The 13,297-nt window shown below is 36.8% G+C and overlaps 1 protein-coding gene across 3 annotated transcripts in view; it reads left to right on the top strand.

Moving 5' to 3' along the window:
* The window catches only part of LOC306880846 (V-type proton ATPase subunit H-like), a 63,705-nt gene that overhangs the window by 28,326 nt on the left and 22,082 nt on the right, over nt 1-13,297 (top strand). For 2 of the 3 annotated variants that reach the window (XM_079434631.1, XM_079434632.1), the window contains exons 5-8: nt 1,697-1,810; nt 5,462-5,566; nt 11,813-11,866; nt 12,895-12,992. In XM_079434631.1, the coding sequence (XP_079290757.1) occupies nt 1,697-1,810; nt 5,462-5,566; nt 11,813-11,866; nt 12,895-12,992 (371 nt within the window). The remainder of the gene's footprint in view (nt 1-1,696; nt 1,811-5,461; nt 5,567-11,812; nt 11,867-12,894; nt 12,993-13,297) is intronic. The other variant, XM_079434633.1, reaches the window with a different exon arrangement.

Raw genomic sequence — 13,297 nt, 5'->3', positions numbered from 1 at the left:
TGAAATAAAAAATGCAGACAGTTACATGAATATTACTATGACATTTGCTTTTTGTCTCTTCACAGCCTTGGTCTTGTTCAAAAAGGAAAAATGTCACGTCTTCAAACTGATTCTGATTAATAATGTCACTCTGCCAATCCTTGAATAAATAGTATGTAATGGCCTAGATGCAGATTGATGCTCTAGCTTGGCTATTTCGCTGTATATTTTGTCAATGTTATCTTTTAAGTTTGTGCTGATAGATGGCCTTCATAAAACCCACTTTCAATAGCTTTTATGGAGTCTGCGATTCTGTGTACAGTAGGGGTGTCTAAATTAATCGATACATTGCGATGCGAACTTGGACGATTCTGCATCTATGCAGTAATAGACCACAATTGATTATAGCCTATGACGTCATTCGCATACGCGCTTGTCACGCGAGTATTAAAAATGCACTCTCTATTTTAAAATCTGAGCTTGGCTTTTTCCCGCATATGGGACGTGTGTATGTGAGAGACAAACGCGGCATGCTTCATTGCACAGAATATGCACTGTGAGACACATGAGCATTGCTTGACAGTGCTTCCACTAGCTGTTATTTTAGACTTTTACTTTAGATATGCTTTAATTTCTGCCGTTTGGAATGCAGTACGTATTAGATGCACGAAACTCACGTACTGACAGACTTTCGCGTGCACTTTGTGTTTGTTTGTCCTGAAGCTCGCGGCACTTGCATCTACTTTTATGATACGAAATTGATGTAAACACAGTCAGCGTGTTTTCAGAACAGGACAAAACATCTGATATGTGGAAATAAATCTGTGCATTAGTGTGAATGCAGTCTATTAAAGCTGCCAGTGTCTATGATCTCATCAGTAGCTAATAATCAAATGGCAATAAGGCCGAGGAAAAAAGAAAAACCCATAACTATGATTATCTGTAAACTTTCGATACTTAAAGCACTCCCAGATACTGAAAAAGCGTTTTGTTTATCATGTAATTGTCTTTCCCCCCCTTCATTAGGCTACTTTATATTTGCTTGTATGTTTTGAAGCTATATTTACTTTTAATTCTTAACAATAATAATAATTAATTAATATACCAATCAATTAATTAACAATTATTTTAAAAAGTAGCCTGCTTATATAATTGAATAAAAATGCTCATAATAAATTTGATATAATCGTGATGCATTGGGATGCATCATGATATCGAATTGAATGGAATCGTTGACATGATAATCATAATCGAATTGAATCGTGAAACCAGTGCCGATTCACACCCCTAGTGTACAGTCTATACTGAGTATTTCTGTATTCATACAGTGACGTGTCCCCTCACAGCTCATTTAGCCTATGCCTCTATGATGAGATCTATTCATATGCAAAGTGGTTATAATTTTACAACAAAGATAATAAACAGGCTCATCTTTCCATTTTAAAAATCAATTCATTTTATAAATGTGTCTTGTCAAGTATCATGTGTGTGATGTAGGCTAGGGTATATTAAGTATAGCTCATGTTGTAGTGGTGATGAAATGGAAGTACTTCACCCTTGCAGATGTAGTCAATTACTTTTTTAATGTCCATTTGTGGAAAGCTTTTAACTATACATCAGACGATGTGACTGAGATTGTTATTTTTCTATAATCACCCAGCTTTTCTTATCAGTTTATTTTATGTTGCAATAATGGGTCTTCTGCTCTACTATGCAGGAAAATCACCAGAGAGTGAATATCTTCTTTGATTATGCCAAGAAGACTAAGAATACAGCCTGGTCGTATTTCCTCCCAATGCTGAACCGTCAAGATCTCTTTACTGTTCACATGGTAAGTTGCTATCAGGCAAAAAATAGATAATAAATATCTATAATATACACAAAAGCTGTGGTCATTAAATGCATTATTCAGCAATAATGCATTTAATCAGTCAAATGTGCAATGTTACAGAATATTTATATTTTTAAATATATAAATTTTGACTTTCTGTTCACCAAATAATTATTTCAGAGTTTTCACAAAGATAAAGCAAATCACCCATTTTTAACATTTAATTATAATAAGAAGAAGAAGAAAAAGAAGAAGGGTTTCTTGAGCACCAAATCAGCATATTCGAATGATTTCTGAAGAATCATGTGACACTGAAGGCTAGAGTAATGACTGTTGAAAATTCAGCTTTGCCATTACAGGAATAAATGACATTTCACATTTTAAAATGTTTACATAGAAAACAGTTGTTTTAAATTGTAATAATATAATATTACTTATTTTCATACAGCCATACTAGGCAGAAAGTTCTTTATTGCAATTATGAGCTAAAAATAATCACTATATTACTTAAATTATTTGTCTTAGCAGGGAAATTAATTTAATGTATTTTAAGAAGCTCATCTGACCTCCTGTTTTCTTCTAAAAGAAAAGCAAATTGAACTACACGCATAAGAGCTTAAATTTCGCAATTCAATTTCAGGAGTGTGCAGGTGGTGTTTACTGATGGTTCAGCGGCATTTACATAACAAAGTCACCATGAAATATGGACCAATATCTCACAACCCTTTTCTCCTGGAAGAAAAATGTTTCCAAGTAATTACTGAACAAAGTTAGCTTATCCTCCCTTCTCTCTGTAATTACTTTGGAATGATGTATATTTCTAAACAGAAATATAGCAAGTTTCCGGAGTTGTCCACATTCTTCTACACAGTATTCTGCTTACTATAAAATAGCATTGTGTTTTGTTCTTAAAAGCAATAAATTATGGTTATTTTTATTCAACAGCGTCAGATTATACACAGGGCTATTACTTCTAAACCTTTTGTTTGAGAGCCCGTAATTAGTATGGGGTCTATCAATAATTCATCAAAAAGATTTCCATGCTTAGTTTTGAACATTCACTCAAAAGCAAAACGTTTTCCCAGGATACTCTCATTTTAGGGATACATACGTCACAAAACAGCGTGAAGGCAGTCGACACAGTTTAATTACCCTTCAGGCAGACGGCGGTCGCAGGGTGCTGAACTGCATAAGGATGGTATTGATTCCCCTTGCCATCCTCACCTCAGCTCTTAATGAAACACTGAAGTTCCCCTTTTGCATGGCGAGCAGAGTAAATGTCATGTCTTCTGGGAACATCAGAATAGCTCTCAATTAGGGCTGCAACTAACGATTATTTTAATAATCGATTAATCTGTCGATTATATTTTCGATTAATCGATGAATCGGATAAAAAACCAAAAACAAGGCATTTATTTCCAACCCTTTATTCAAAAACAGAACTAAAATATTTAGAAAGTGCACAAACACATTGCTCCTTGAACATCCCAGAGCTGTTATAATAATAATAAAATAAAAATGGACTAACACAAAAAACATACACATGTATGCTTTACATCTGCCAAATATATAGACTTTTTTTTTTAAATAAAGTGCCACCTGAGCTGCCAGAACAACAGGGGCGTGTCTAGAGCATTTTAAATGGGGGGGCCAGTCTGGGGCACTGCCTCAAAAGAGGGTGGCCGGGGGGAGGGGTTGGATACATGATGTTAATAGGCCTATATTATATAGGCTATTAATTGCACAGTGTGAGATTCATTGGTACGCACAGAACTTTGTGAGATCGCGATGAACAAAGAGTGACAGCTTTATTGGTTATGAGCGCTCTTTGCAAGCTTTCTAGGCAATCCATTTAAAATGTAGAACTTTGTTTTTTGCCCACACACGTTGCAAAGTTTTGGGAATGACATCTGCATATTTATGCAGGATTCGCTCTCGAAGTATCAGCATATTGATAGCAATAGAAGGGACAAAATATGTGAAAATGTGCATTAAGAGAGCACCCCCACTTATTTCAGAAGCAGCTTTGGTGATTATTTCTGGAACCTGGTTGATATGCTTCTATAACTATATGCAAAAACAACAAAATACAAATGCACTACATAAAATAATTTAATAAATGCATATTTACAATTTAAGCACTTAACTAAAATAAGTATTAATAAAATTAATAACTAGAGAAGGCTAACTATATTCAGCTTGCTTCCATTTAGTGAGAAAAGCCTACTCTTCACTTGAATTAGAAAAAAAAAAGCTTTTCTGGTCTTCAGTGATGCGAGGATAACGTTTGAGCATACACACAATATCTGAGTGAGACCCGAGCCAATTCATAAAAGAACAATGTAGATTTAAAAGCACACGTCCAGTTTTGTGCGAGTGAAGGAAATCCGCTTGCGAGTGGAGAGATTCGTGCTCGCGCATTACATGATCGCGTAACATTATGCGCTCTCGACATTTGTCATTTAGATCACCCTAAAATGCCTAAAATTAATAAAGAAGAGAAGTAAGCGGCCCTAGGTAGCTGACTACACATGCCAAGATACGCCAGATGCAGTTAGAAATTTACTAAAAACAAGCCTATCGCAAGACATCTGGTAGAGGGGGCACCTAACCACGTAGACACGCACCTGCAGAACAATAAATAATTTATAAAAAATAAAGAACAATACAAATCAGAAAATTTAACAGGATTTGTTTGAATGTCAGAACTTGTTCTCTACACTACACTGCAGGCGCACACACTCAAAGATGCACACACTCGCAGACGCACACACTCACACACACACACACACACTCTCACTTACTTTGTTCAGACACTTTGCATTGCAGTTAACACACTTTTTCTGTTTATTTAGTGTGAAATGCTCCCACACCTTGGATGACTTGGGTCGCACGGATTTCTCTGCCTCCCATGTATCTTATCTTTCCTCTACCTCCGCTCGTTTTTTATTTTAGCTCCGCCGAACTCTGCTAGCACCCGTGCGCGAGAGAGACCGAGTGTGTTCACTCCGCTCCGCGCTCAACTAAAGTTTTTTTTTATTTTTTTTTTTTTATATAATCTAACGTCTCCGCGTCGCGCGACACAACGAATCGATTATGAAATTCGTTGCCAACTCTTTTAGTAATCGATTTTTATCGATTTAATCGATTCGTTGTTGCAGCCCTACTCTCAATGCATTCATTACCATAGCGCACACACAGATGTTGGGAGTGCTAGAGCTATCAATAAATCACTTCATCTGACCAATAATTCAAGCATATTCTGCAGTGGTTGCATATTCATTTGCCTGAAATGTTAATTTAGGATGTTTCATTTCAGGTTGAATGTTTCAGATGGATGAGGAGCAACAGTTGCCATTACTTATCGCAATTAAGGCTGTTAATTGTCCTTTGGCCTTTTGCCACTTTTATTCAGAGGAAAACAGAGAGAGGACAGAAAATGATGAGGAGAGAGACTGAGAACAGGATTGGGAAATGCTATGAGCGCTATACAAACTCTATTCCAGTTTATTGAGCCCAAACAAGGCACACTAGGCTGTAGCCCAGACAAGGCTTATAGATATTCCTGTTTTCAAGTATCTGTATGAAAGCCACGTCTAACAGAAATGCATTTTTCAAGCACTGATGCAACATTTCTCTTCTTTCCCTCAGGCTGCACGGATCATAGCCAAGCTGGCTGCCTGGGGACGTGACCTGATGGAGGGCAGTGACCTGAACTACTACTTCAACTGGATTAAGACCCAGCTCAGCTCTCAGGTAGAAAACAAAGAGATTCTGTCCGAAATTCAGCAGACCTTCTCTCTAACTAATTAAAAGAACAGTTCATCCAAAAATCACAATTCAGTCATTTACTCACTGTCATCTCATTCCAGACCTGAATGACCGATTGTTTTTGTTGAAACACAAAAGGAGATGTTATTTAGAATGTTAGTGACTGAGTCTCAGTGTCTGTTTCATTGCATCTGTTTCATACAATGAAAGTGAATGGAGACTGCAGAGGCTGTTTTGCTTAATGTCTATTTTTTGTCCTATGGAAAGAAGAAATGTATATGCAGTGGTGGCCAAAATTATTAGAACACTAGTATTTTAACCAGCTAAAAATGATTTTAAGCCAGTTATTTCTATCTTTTGCTGTAGTGTGTCAGTTTACATTTCCAAACATTCATTTTGCCATTAATTGTAATGATCCAGTGAGACTTTTGTTTGCACAAAGAGTCTGACAACAGCCAGTGCTCCACACAGAGATCTGATCTCATCATCATCCAGTCTGTCTGGAATGACGTGAAGAAACAGAACAAACTGAGACAGACTAAATCCAGAAGAACTGTAGCAACATCTCCAAGATGCTTCGAGAGACCTACCTGCAAAGCTACCTGAAAAATTATGCACAAGTGCACCAAGGGCAAAAGCTTCTTTAATGGCAAAATGAAAAGCTGCTTTAAACGCAAAGGATGGTCACACCAAATGCTGATTTAATTTAGTTAATAGAATTGAATTGTTAAAGAAGATCTATTTATGACATTATTTTTGACAGCATCCTCATTTTACAGCATTTTTACACAAGTGCCTAAAGCGTTTAACTGTACTGTAGCTTTGCAGGTAGGTCTCTTGAAGCATCTTGGAGACGTTGCCACAGTTCTTCTGGATTTAGTCTGTCTCAGTTTGTTCTGTTTCTTCACGCCAATCCAGACAGACTGGTTGATGATGAGATCAGATCTCTGTGTGGAGCACTGGCTGTTGTCAGACTCTTTGTGCAAACAAAAATCTCACTGGATCATTACAATTAATGGCAAAATAAATATTTGGAAATGATATTTCCTACTGACACATTACATAAAAATATAGAAATAACTGACTTAAAATCATATTTTAGCTGGTGAAAATACTAGTGTTCTAATAATTTTGACCACCACTGTAGGTTTGGAACAACATGGGAGTGAGCAAATGATGTTAATGTTTTACATGAGATTTGAAGATTACTATGAAAAATAGCTCATGCTGCACAGAAACTCTGTTTCTCACCAGGCTTTTATTTCTTGAAAAGCTCTTCACCTTATCTAAAACACATCTGCTTCTTGCGTCAGTCACAGAACATAACCTACTGTATCTGGATCACTGTTGCCTTATGATGTAAATTTTCCTATACAATGAAACTTCAAAAGATGCCATCAGTTTCTTCTTGTTTTCAATCGTCCTCCTTTCACTGGAGTGTGAAAGGCAAGCTCAGACATAAAATTATTTGTGATGTGCCAAAGCACTGGCCGTGCGCTGTGTTCCATTTTAATTTTTTTTCTTGCCTTTAGGTTTTTGGGGGTTTAAATAGGGAGACTTCATATTGAAGTTGGTTATTTGTATTAGTTTTTTACTTTAGTTACTATCGATAACAGTTAAAGTAATGTTTGTTAAAGTGGTGAAGTCCAAAAGTCTGAGTCCACATTGAAAATTTAAGATTCTAATTTTATCTGAAACGGAAAGTTTTTTTTGGCAAATGTAAAGCAAATAAACTAACATCAAATAAATTAAGAAATATTTGATTGAACACTTTTTGTATTTTATTTTTTAAAATGGGTCGAATGTGAAATCTTCAAATATCAAAGGCTTGATGAAGTAATTAATATTTCTATAATTTATACACTTTGTTGTACAATACAATATCTAATCACCCAATTATTAGATCTGCTTAAAGTAAATTTCCTTGAGCTATAGTAATGTAATCATTTTAATTGGTTCACAAATTTCTCGGAATGATTCATAACTAGACTGATTTGAATGATTGTTTTATATTATATATGAAACATAATTGGAAAGGCCATTGAAATGTCATGGAAAATTGCTAACAAAACAAAGTGTCAAACACTTTGCAGCACCTGCACAGGAACGAGTGAATTTGTATGTACTGTGTCACTTCTCGTATCCTACATGTACACAGTAGGGGGTCAAGATCTACAGAGGCAGCCGTGTCAGGCCACTACTGCAGCAGAGTGCTTTATATAAAGGGCACAACAAGAAGAATAAACTGAGAAGTGCCTAGAGCACGATTTGATCCTGGATCCTCCTGACTCAGAATGAGCTGTGAGCTGTGAGCTCTGCTGCAGCAGGCCAGCCACAGATACAGATTAAGAGATTCACTCAGGGCGCAGTGGTGCTAAGTGCACTGGGTTGAGTCATTTACCACCAGCACATGGGAACCAGGGGTCGACCTTACCTGTGGTGGTACCAACTTATTCGCTTAAAAAAAAAAAACACTCTGATGTGCCGGTTCAGCATGGCTTTCTAGAGACTTTCTATTTTGTTTGTGTTACCTGCTTGGGAGAACTGGTGAAACAACATCTTGAATTGTGTTTTTGTCTCTGTTTCTTTTGATACATGCACCACAATACCTTTTTGGTGTAGATATGCATGATATATTTATGCCAAGCCAAGCCTGTCAGTTTACCAGGCGGAACATTATAAAGTAGCAAAAAATAAAAGCTGTTTTCCATGTATATCTGAGTTTTGTCCTAATCAGTGGCAGTGAAAGGCAGGATGTTTTGTCAGTTACTAAGTTCCTGTATTTACAATATTGCATCCTACAGGGAAATCTAACTTGTCTAAAATTCTGCTCCAAAAATGGTGCAAACCATTTTTACTCAATCTATTGGACTGGGTCTGAGTTTCCTCTTCAGAGAACTCATCAGACAAGTCTTCAGTGCCATCGCAGAGTCTTTTTCATCTAGGAGAGCTGGATTTACACCCACAACTCCAGATTGACCCTGTGACACATAGTCTAGGTTAGTGGTCGGCAACAGGCGGCCCGTGGGCCAAAAGTGTCCCGTGCCCGTAGCCAGATTATTTTGATAGCGGCTGGTTCTGAAATAGATCTGTCATGACAGCAACAGTTACTCACAATCAAGGTATGTGAGCGGAGTGAAGCGGTGTGATTTTGAATGGAGCGAGGAGCGGATTTTTAAAAAGTCGGAGCGTTGTGGTTTTCGCTCCATCACCGCTCCATCACGAATACAATTCATGCCAACGACCCGTAATGTATCTGCATATTTAGCAATAATTCACATGTTAAACATATTTAGCTAGCTAGATAGAAAAGGATCACTCAAATCAGAAAGAATGTGAAGGCTATGACTGCAGTGGACATGAGCGGGAAGTTCTAGTTCTCAAGGAATTTATTTGTTCCTGTTGAATATTTTCAGCTGACAGCTGACTTTCTTTTCAGCAAAGAAACACCCAGCCATGACTGAAATAACATAGGAAATTAATACGGGTCATTTTAGACCCATGTTGTGCATTAGAAGGGTAGTGACACAAAAACGATTTTTATTCAAAAAGTAAGAAAGAAATAAGAATGTGATGATCAAAAACAGTTTAATTGAGGAATTCCTTGAATTCTGAATGATTCAATTAATTTCTTGCAAAGATATAGAAAAAATAAACTCAGTCGGGTCACTTCAGACCCATGTAGTGCATCAAAGGGTTAAATAACCTTTATTCAGATGTTGTGTCATTTCACAAGCCTGAACCGAAATCCATTTACATCAGAGTGCAGAAATGTGTTTTGTAAGGACATGTTTGAGGATAGTTGTAATGAACTTCCATTTACATGCAGTGCCAATAACAGAACAAGTGTTTTGATTATATTTGAAGGCTGTCAACATTACAAAATCTTGTTTTCACTCATAGGCATCATTTACGGTGGGACATGTCCCTGCCACTTTTTTTATTATTAGATTAAGTTTAGACACTTTTAGTACTTTTTTTTTTTTTAGATTATACTCCACCATCATAGCTCCAGTTGATTGCATTTCAATGCAAACAAATTGTGTCCTCATTCCGTTCAAAAGTTTTGGATCATAAGATTTCTTTTAATTAATTAAAAAAAGCATCTTATGCTTACCAATGTGCTTTTATGTTATCAATGATTATTAATAGTTGTTCACTATTTGAAAATGTTTTTAAATACAACTTATTCCTGTGTTGGCAAATCTGAATTTTAAGCAGCCATTACTCCAGTCTTCAGAGAGAATGACATAATTCAGAGAGTGGCCAAGTATGGTGACCCATACTCAGAATTCGGGCTCTGCATTTAACCCATCCTAAGTGCACACACACAGCAGTGAACACACACACCTGAAGCAGTGGGCCATTTATGCTGCGGCACCCGGGGAGCAGTTGGGGGTTTGGTGCCTTGCTCAAGGGCACCTCAGTCTTGGTATTGAGGGTGGAAGAGAGCGCTGTACATTCACTCCCCCCACCTACAATTCCTGCCAGACCTGAGACTCAAACCCGCGACCTTTGGGTTACGATTCCAACTCTCTAACCATTAGGCCACGACTACCCCAAGTGTCACATGATTCATTATCAATGTTGAAAACAGTTGTGCTACTTAGTATTTTTGTAGAGATGTTATAATTTCCACTTTGATGAAAAGAAATTTTAACTGAACAGCATTTGTTTGAAAATAAAAAAATAAAAAAAAGCTGCCTATTAGTATAATTCTGATATGACAACACGTGCATGTGAACACATTGGCTTTGAAAGTGTTGCCATAAAAATGCATAATTCCGAGTTCGAGGACTTGGAACAGCTACAAGAAGAAGTCACGTATTGTCAACTCAGAATTGCGATTATTACGACACCGCATGATCACAGCTTCTGTTAAAGTTTTTAAAAGTCTTACTGACCCCAAACTTTTGAACAGTAGTGTAGATCCACCTAAGTACAGATGTCATTTTGGTTTAACAAAGCAAAGTGTGTATGCAATTAATTTCTGGGGGTTCATAGTTGTAAGAAATCAATTTAATTACTGAAAACATCCCTTTTTGCGTACTAACACATTCAATATGTTTCCAATTGCTTTCATTAGAAAATGGCTTGAGAGTGCATTCTTGAACTTAATGGAAAGACACAGTGATACACTTTAAATTCTCCATAACCTTGAGACAGAGTATTGCATTGGATTGGTTTATTTAATGCCGACATGAAAGGAGTGAATAAAAACATGACTGTTGCAACTTGTATAGATATTGTTAAATATACTGTATAAATAGTCTGTTATTCTTCAGTAGATATAATGAATAAGATAGTTTACATTTATTTCCGATTAGATGAAACATACTAGAATGATATTCTGCTTTTATGAGCTTATGAAATAAATTAATAATGAATGAATGACATCTAATAAAATACCTTCAAAATGAATGAAAGAACTCTTGATGTATTACAAAAACTATTTAGTTTATTATTTATAAAGTTACTATTTCATAGCTGTTTTATTATGACTATGAGAGATCAGCAGTGCTTTGGTTCTCTGCTGAATGAGAACATTACATGTGTATGTGTTTATTCATACACTGGTTTCTAGCTTTCAGTGAATGCATATACTTAGAGATCACATGATAAAATCCAGCTTTCATTTTCACTTCCCCTACAAATCACCTTACTGTAATAGGATGTTGCATTTTGCATGCAATTTCATATTTTAGCCCTAGGGACCTCTGAATTAATGAATGTTGAAAATCATAAATATAAGACCTCTCAAAGCAGTTCATGTTTATTAGACCACTCACAGTGCACTCCATAAATCTGTTTCATTGTAGCTAAGCTGCGCTGGCTGTGAATAAATGTTTTCAATTAATCTGGAAAAAATACTGTCTATTATTCTATGCTGGAAATGACTATAAATACCAGTTTTATTATATTGGAGTTTTCATTTTAAATGCCGTTGCAAAAGTGTTGACTTTTGTGTCTTTTCATCCAAATTGTGATTTAGCTCTTGTACCAAGCTTAAGCATTTCATTTTGCAGTGCAGCTGAGACTGAAATAAATTCAGGGCCACTCTCCCACAGAATTTTAGACGATTGCCTGTCATGAACAAGCTGTCTCACTCACACAGGAGTCATATGCCTCCCATCATTGTCCAAGAATACCGCTCTAGTTCGCAGCAACAAGAGGCTCAAAATTACAGATTTTTTTCTTTCTATCTTTTTTTTGTTTTTTGTTTTTTGTTAGAAACCACATGGTACAGGTGCTGAACCTGGAACAGGGACCATCTCCCCCAGTGAAGTGAGTATGTCACAGATGAAGGAGGCGGGTGTGCAACTGTGTGAACGAGCCTCCATCACCTTTCAGAGGCCGAGATCTTCACCCCTCTCTTTTTCGGGATGCGGCACACGCTGTTTCTTGTCCACTGCTTTTCTTTCTTTTTTTTCATTTATATCCACTGAATCTTTTCACTTTTTCCTACAGATGTACTTCTCTAATACAACACTTTTTTTTGTCTGTGTCCATCTATAAGCATTTTTATAAAGATTCTTTCCTCTCTTTTCAGTGGCTGTGGTCATAGTTTTTTTTTTTAAGATACTAGACTTGATAGATTGAAAAGACCACCAGAAGGCTTTTGTCTTGCACTGTAGCAATCTTCCTCTTTCATTTCTTTGTGCGCTTTTTAGAGTTCATTTGAAAATATATATTTTTTCCTTTCATCATGTCACGAGTCTGACTCTGCTGGCGCAATGCAAGCAGCCACAAATTTTAATTCAATTTCCTCTCATGGCTTTTGAGACGTCTGCACTTTGCTATTCTTCATGACCTGTCTCCCTGTCTCTTCTATTCTCTGGGCCACTCTGCTTTTATGCATATGGTGCTGATCTACAGCATCATCTTCCCCAGTTAATGACTGAGTCTGTTCTCTCCTCTCAGCCACATCTCCTCTAACATCTCTCTATGATTCACTCACTCTGTCCAGGTTTCAAGGCTGCTGCTTTCTCTCTGCTGCATTGTGGGATTGTCTCTTTGATCCAGCATGTTACCCAAAAGGCGTTTTTTAAAAGTCAGAGCTGTACTGCACGTGCGTGCATAAGTGAATGCAGAATTACCAAGAGTGTAAATGCTGCTTGAGCAGCCTAGTTTCATTGTGTTCCTTTGCTAGTTACTGAAAAGGATGGGCTTGTTATTTCATGCATCCATTTCCCTGCTTATCTGAACTGTTCTGTTCTTCGTGTTCTGATCGTGTTGTCCTTTTGTGTTTGTGTGCATGCTAATTTGTGCGTGTGTGTGTCGTGTATGTGTATTTTTCCTTCTGACCCACACAGAGCTCCCAGTACGTTCAGTGCGTCGCTGGTTGCCTGCAGCTCATGCTGAGAGTGAATGAATACAGATTCGCCTGGGTGGAGGCCGACGGAGTGAACTGGTAATACTCACTTTCATACTAATATGTAGGTCATGTTTTGGGTAATATTGCACATAGTAAACAATACCTAAGCTCTCATTGTGTTATGGTTATCAAGAAGTATTTGAGGATTTTATAATTGTTATTTCCAGACCTAAAATTTATAATATTTGTAACAATATTGTATTAAATAATACTTAATATTAAATGTAATGGTTTAGATTTAGATAGAATACACTTTAGTTTGGAGTAAAACTAAATGTTTTTTTTAATGTTTTTGAAAGCAGTCTCTTATGTTCACCAAGGCTGCATTTATTTGATCAAAA

Source organism: Barbus barbus (genome assembly GCF_936440315.1).
Source record: "Barbus barbus genome assembly, chromosome: 15".
NCBI classification, from domain to species: Eukaryota; Metazoa; Chordata; class Actinopteri; order Cypriniformes; family Cyprinidae; genus Barbus; species Barbus barbus.
This window is presented reverse-complemented; position numbering and strand designations above follow the sequence as displayed.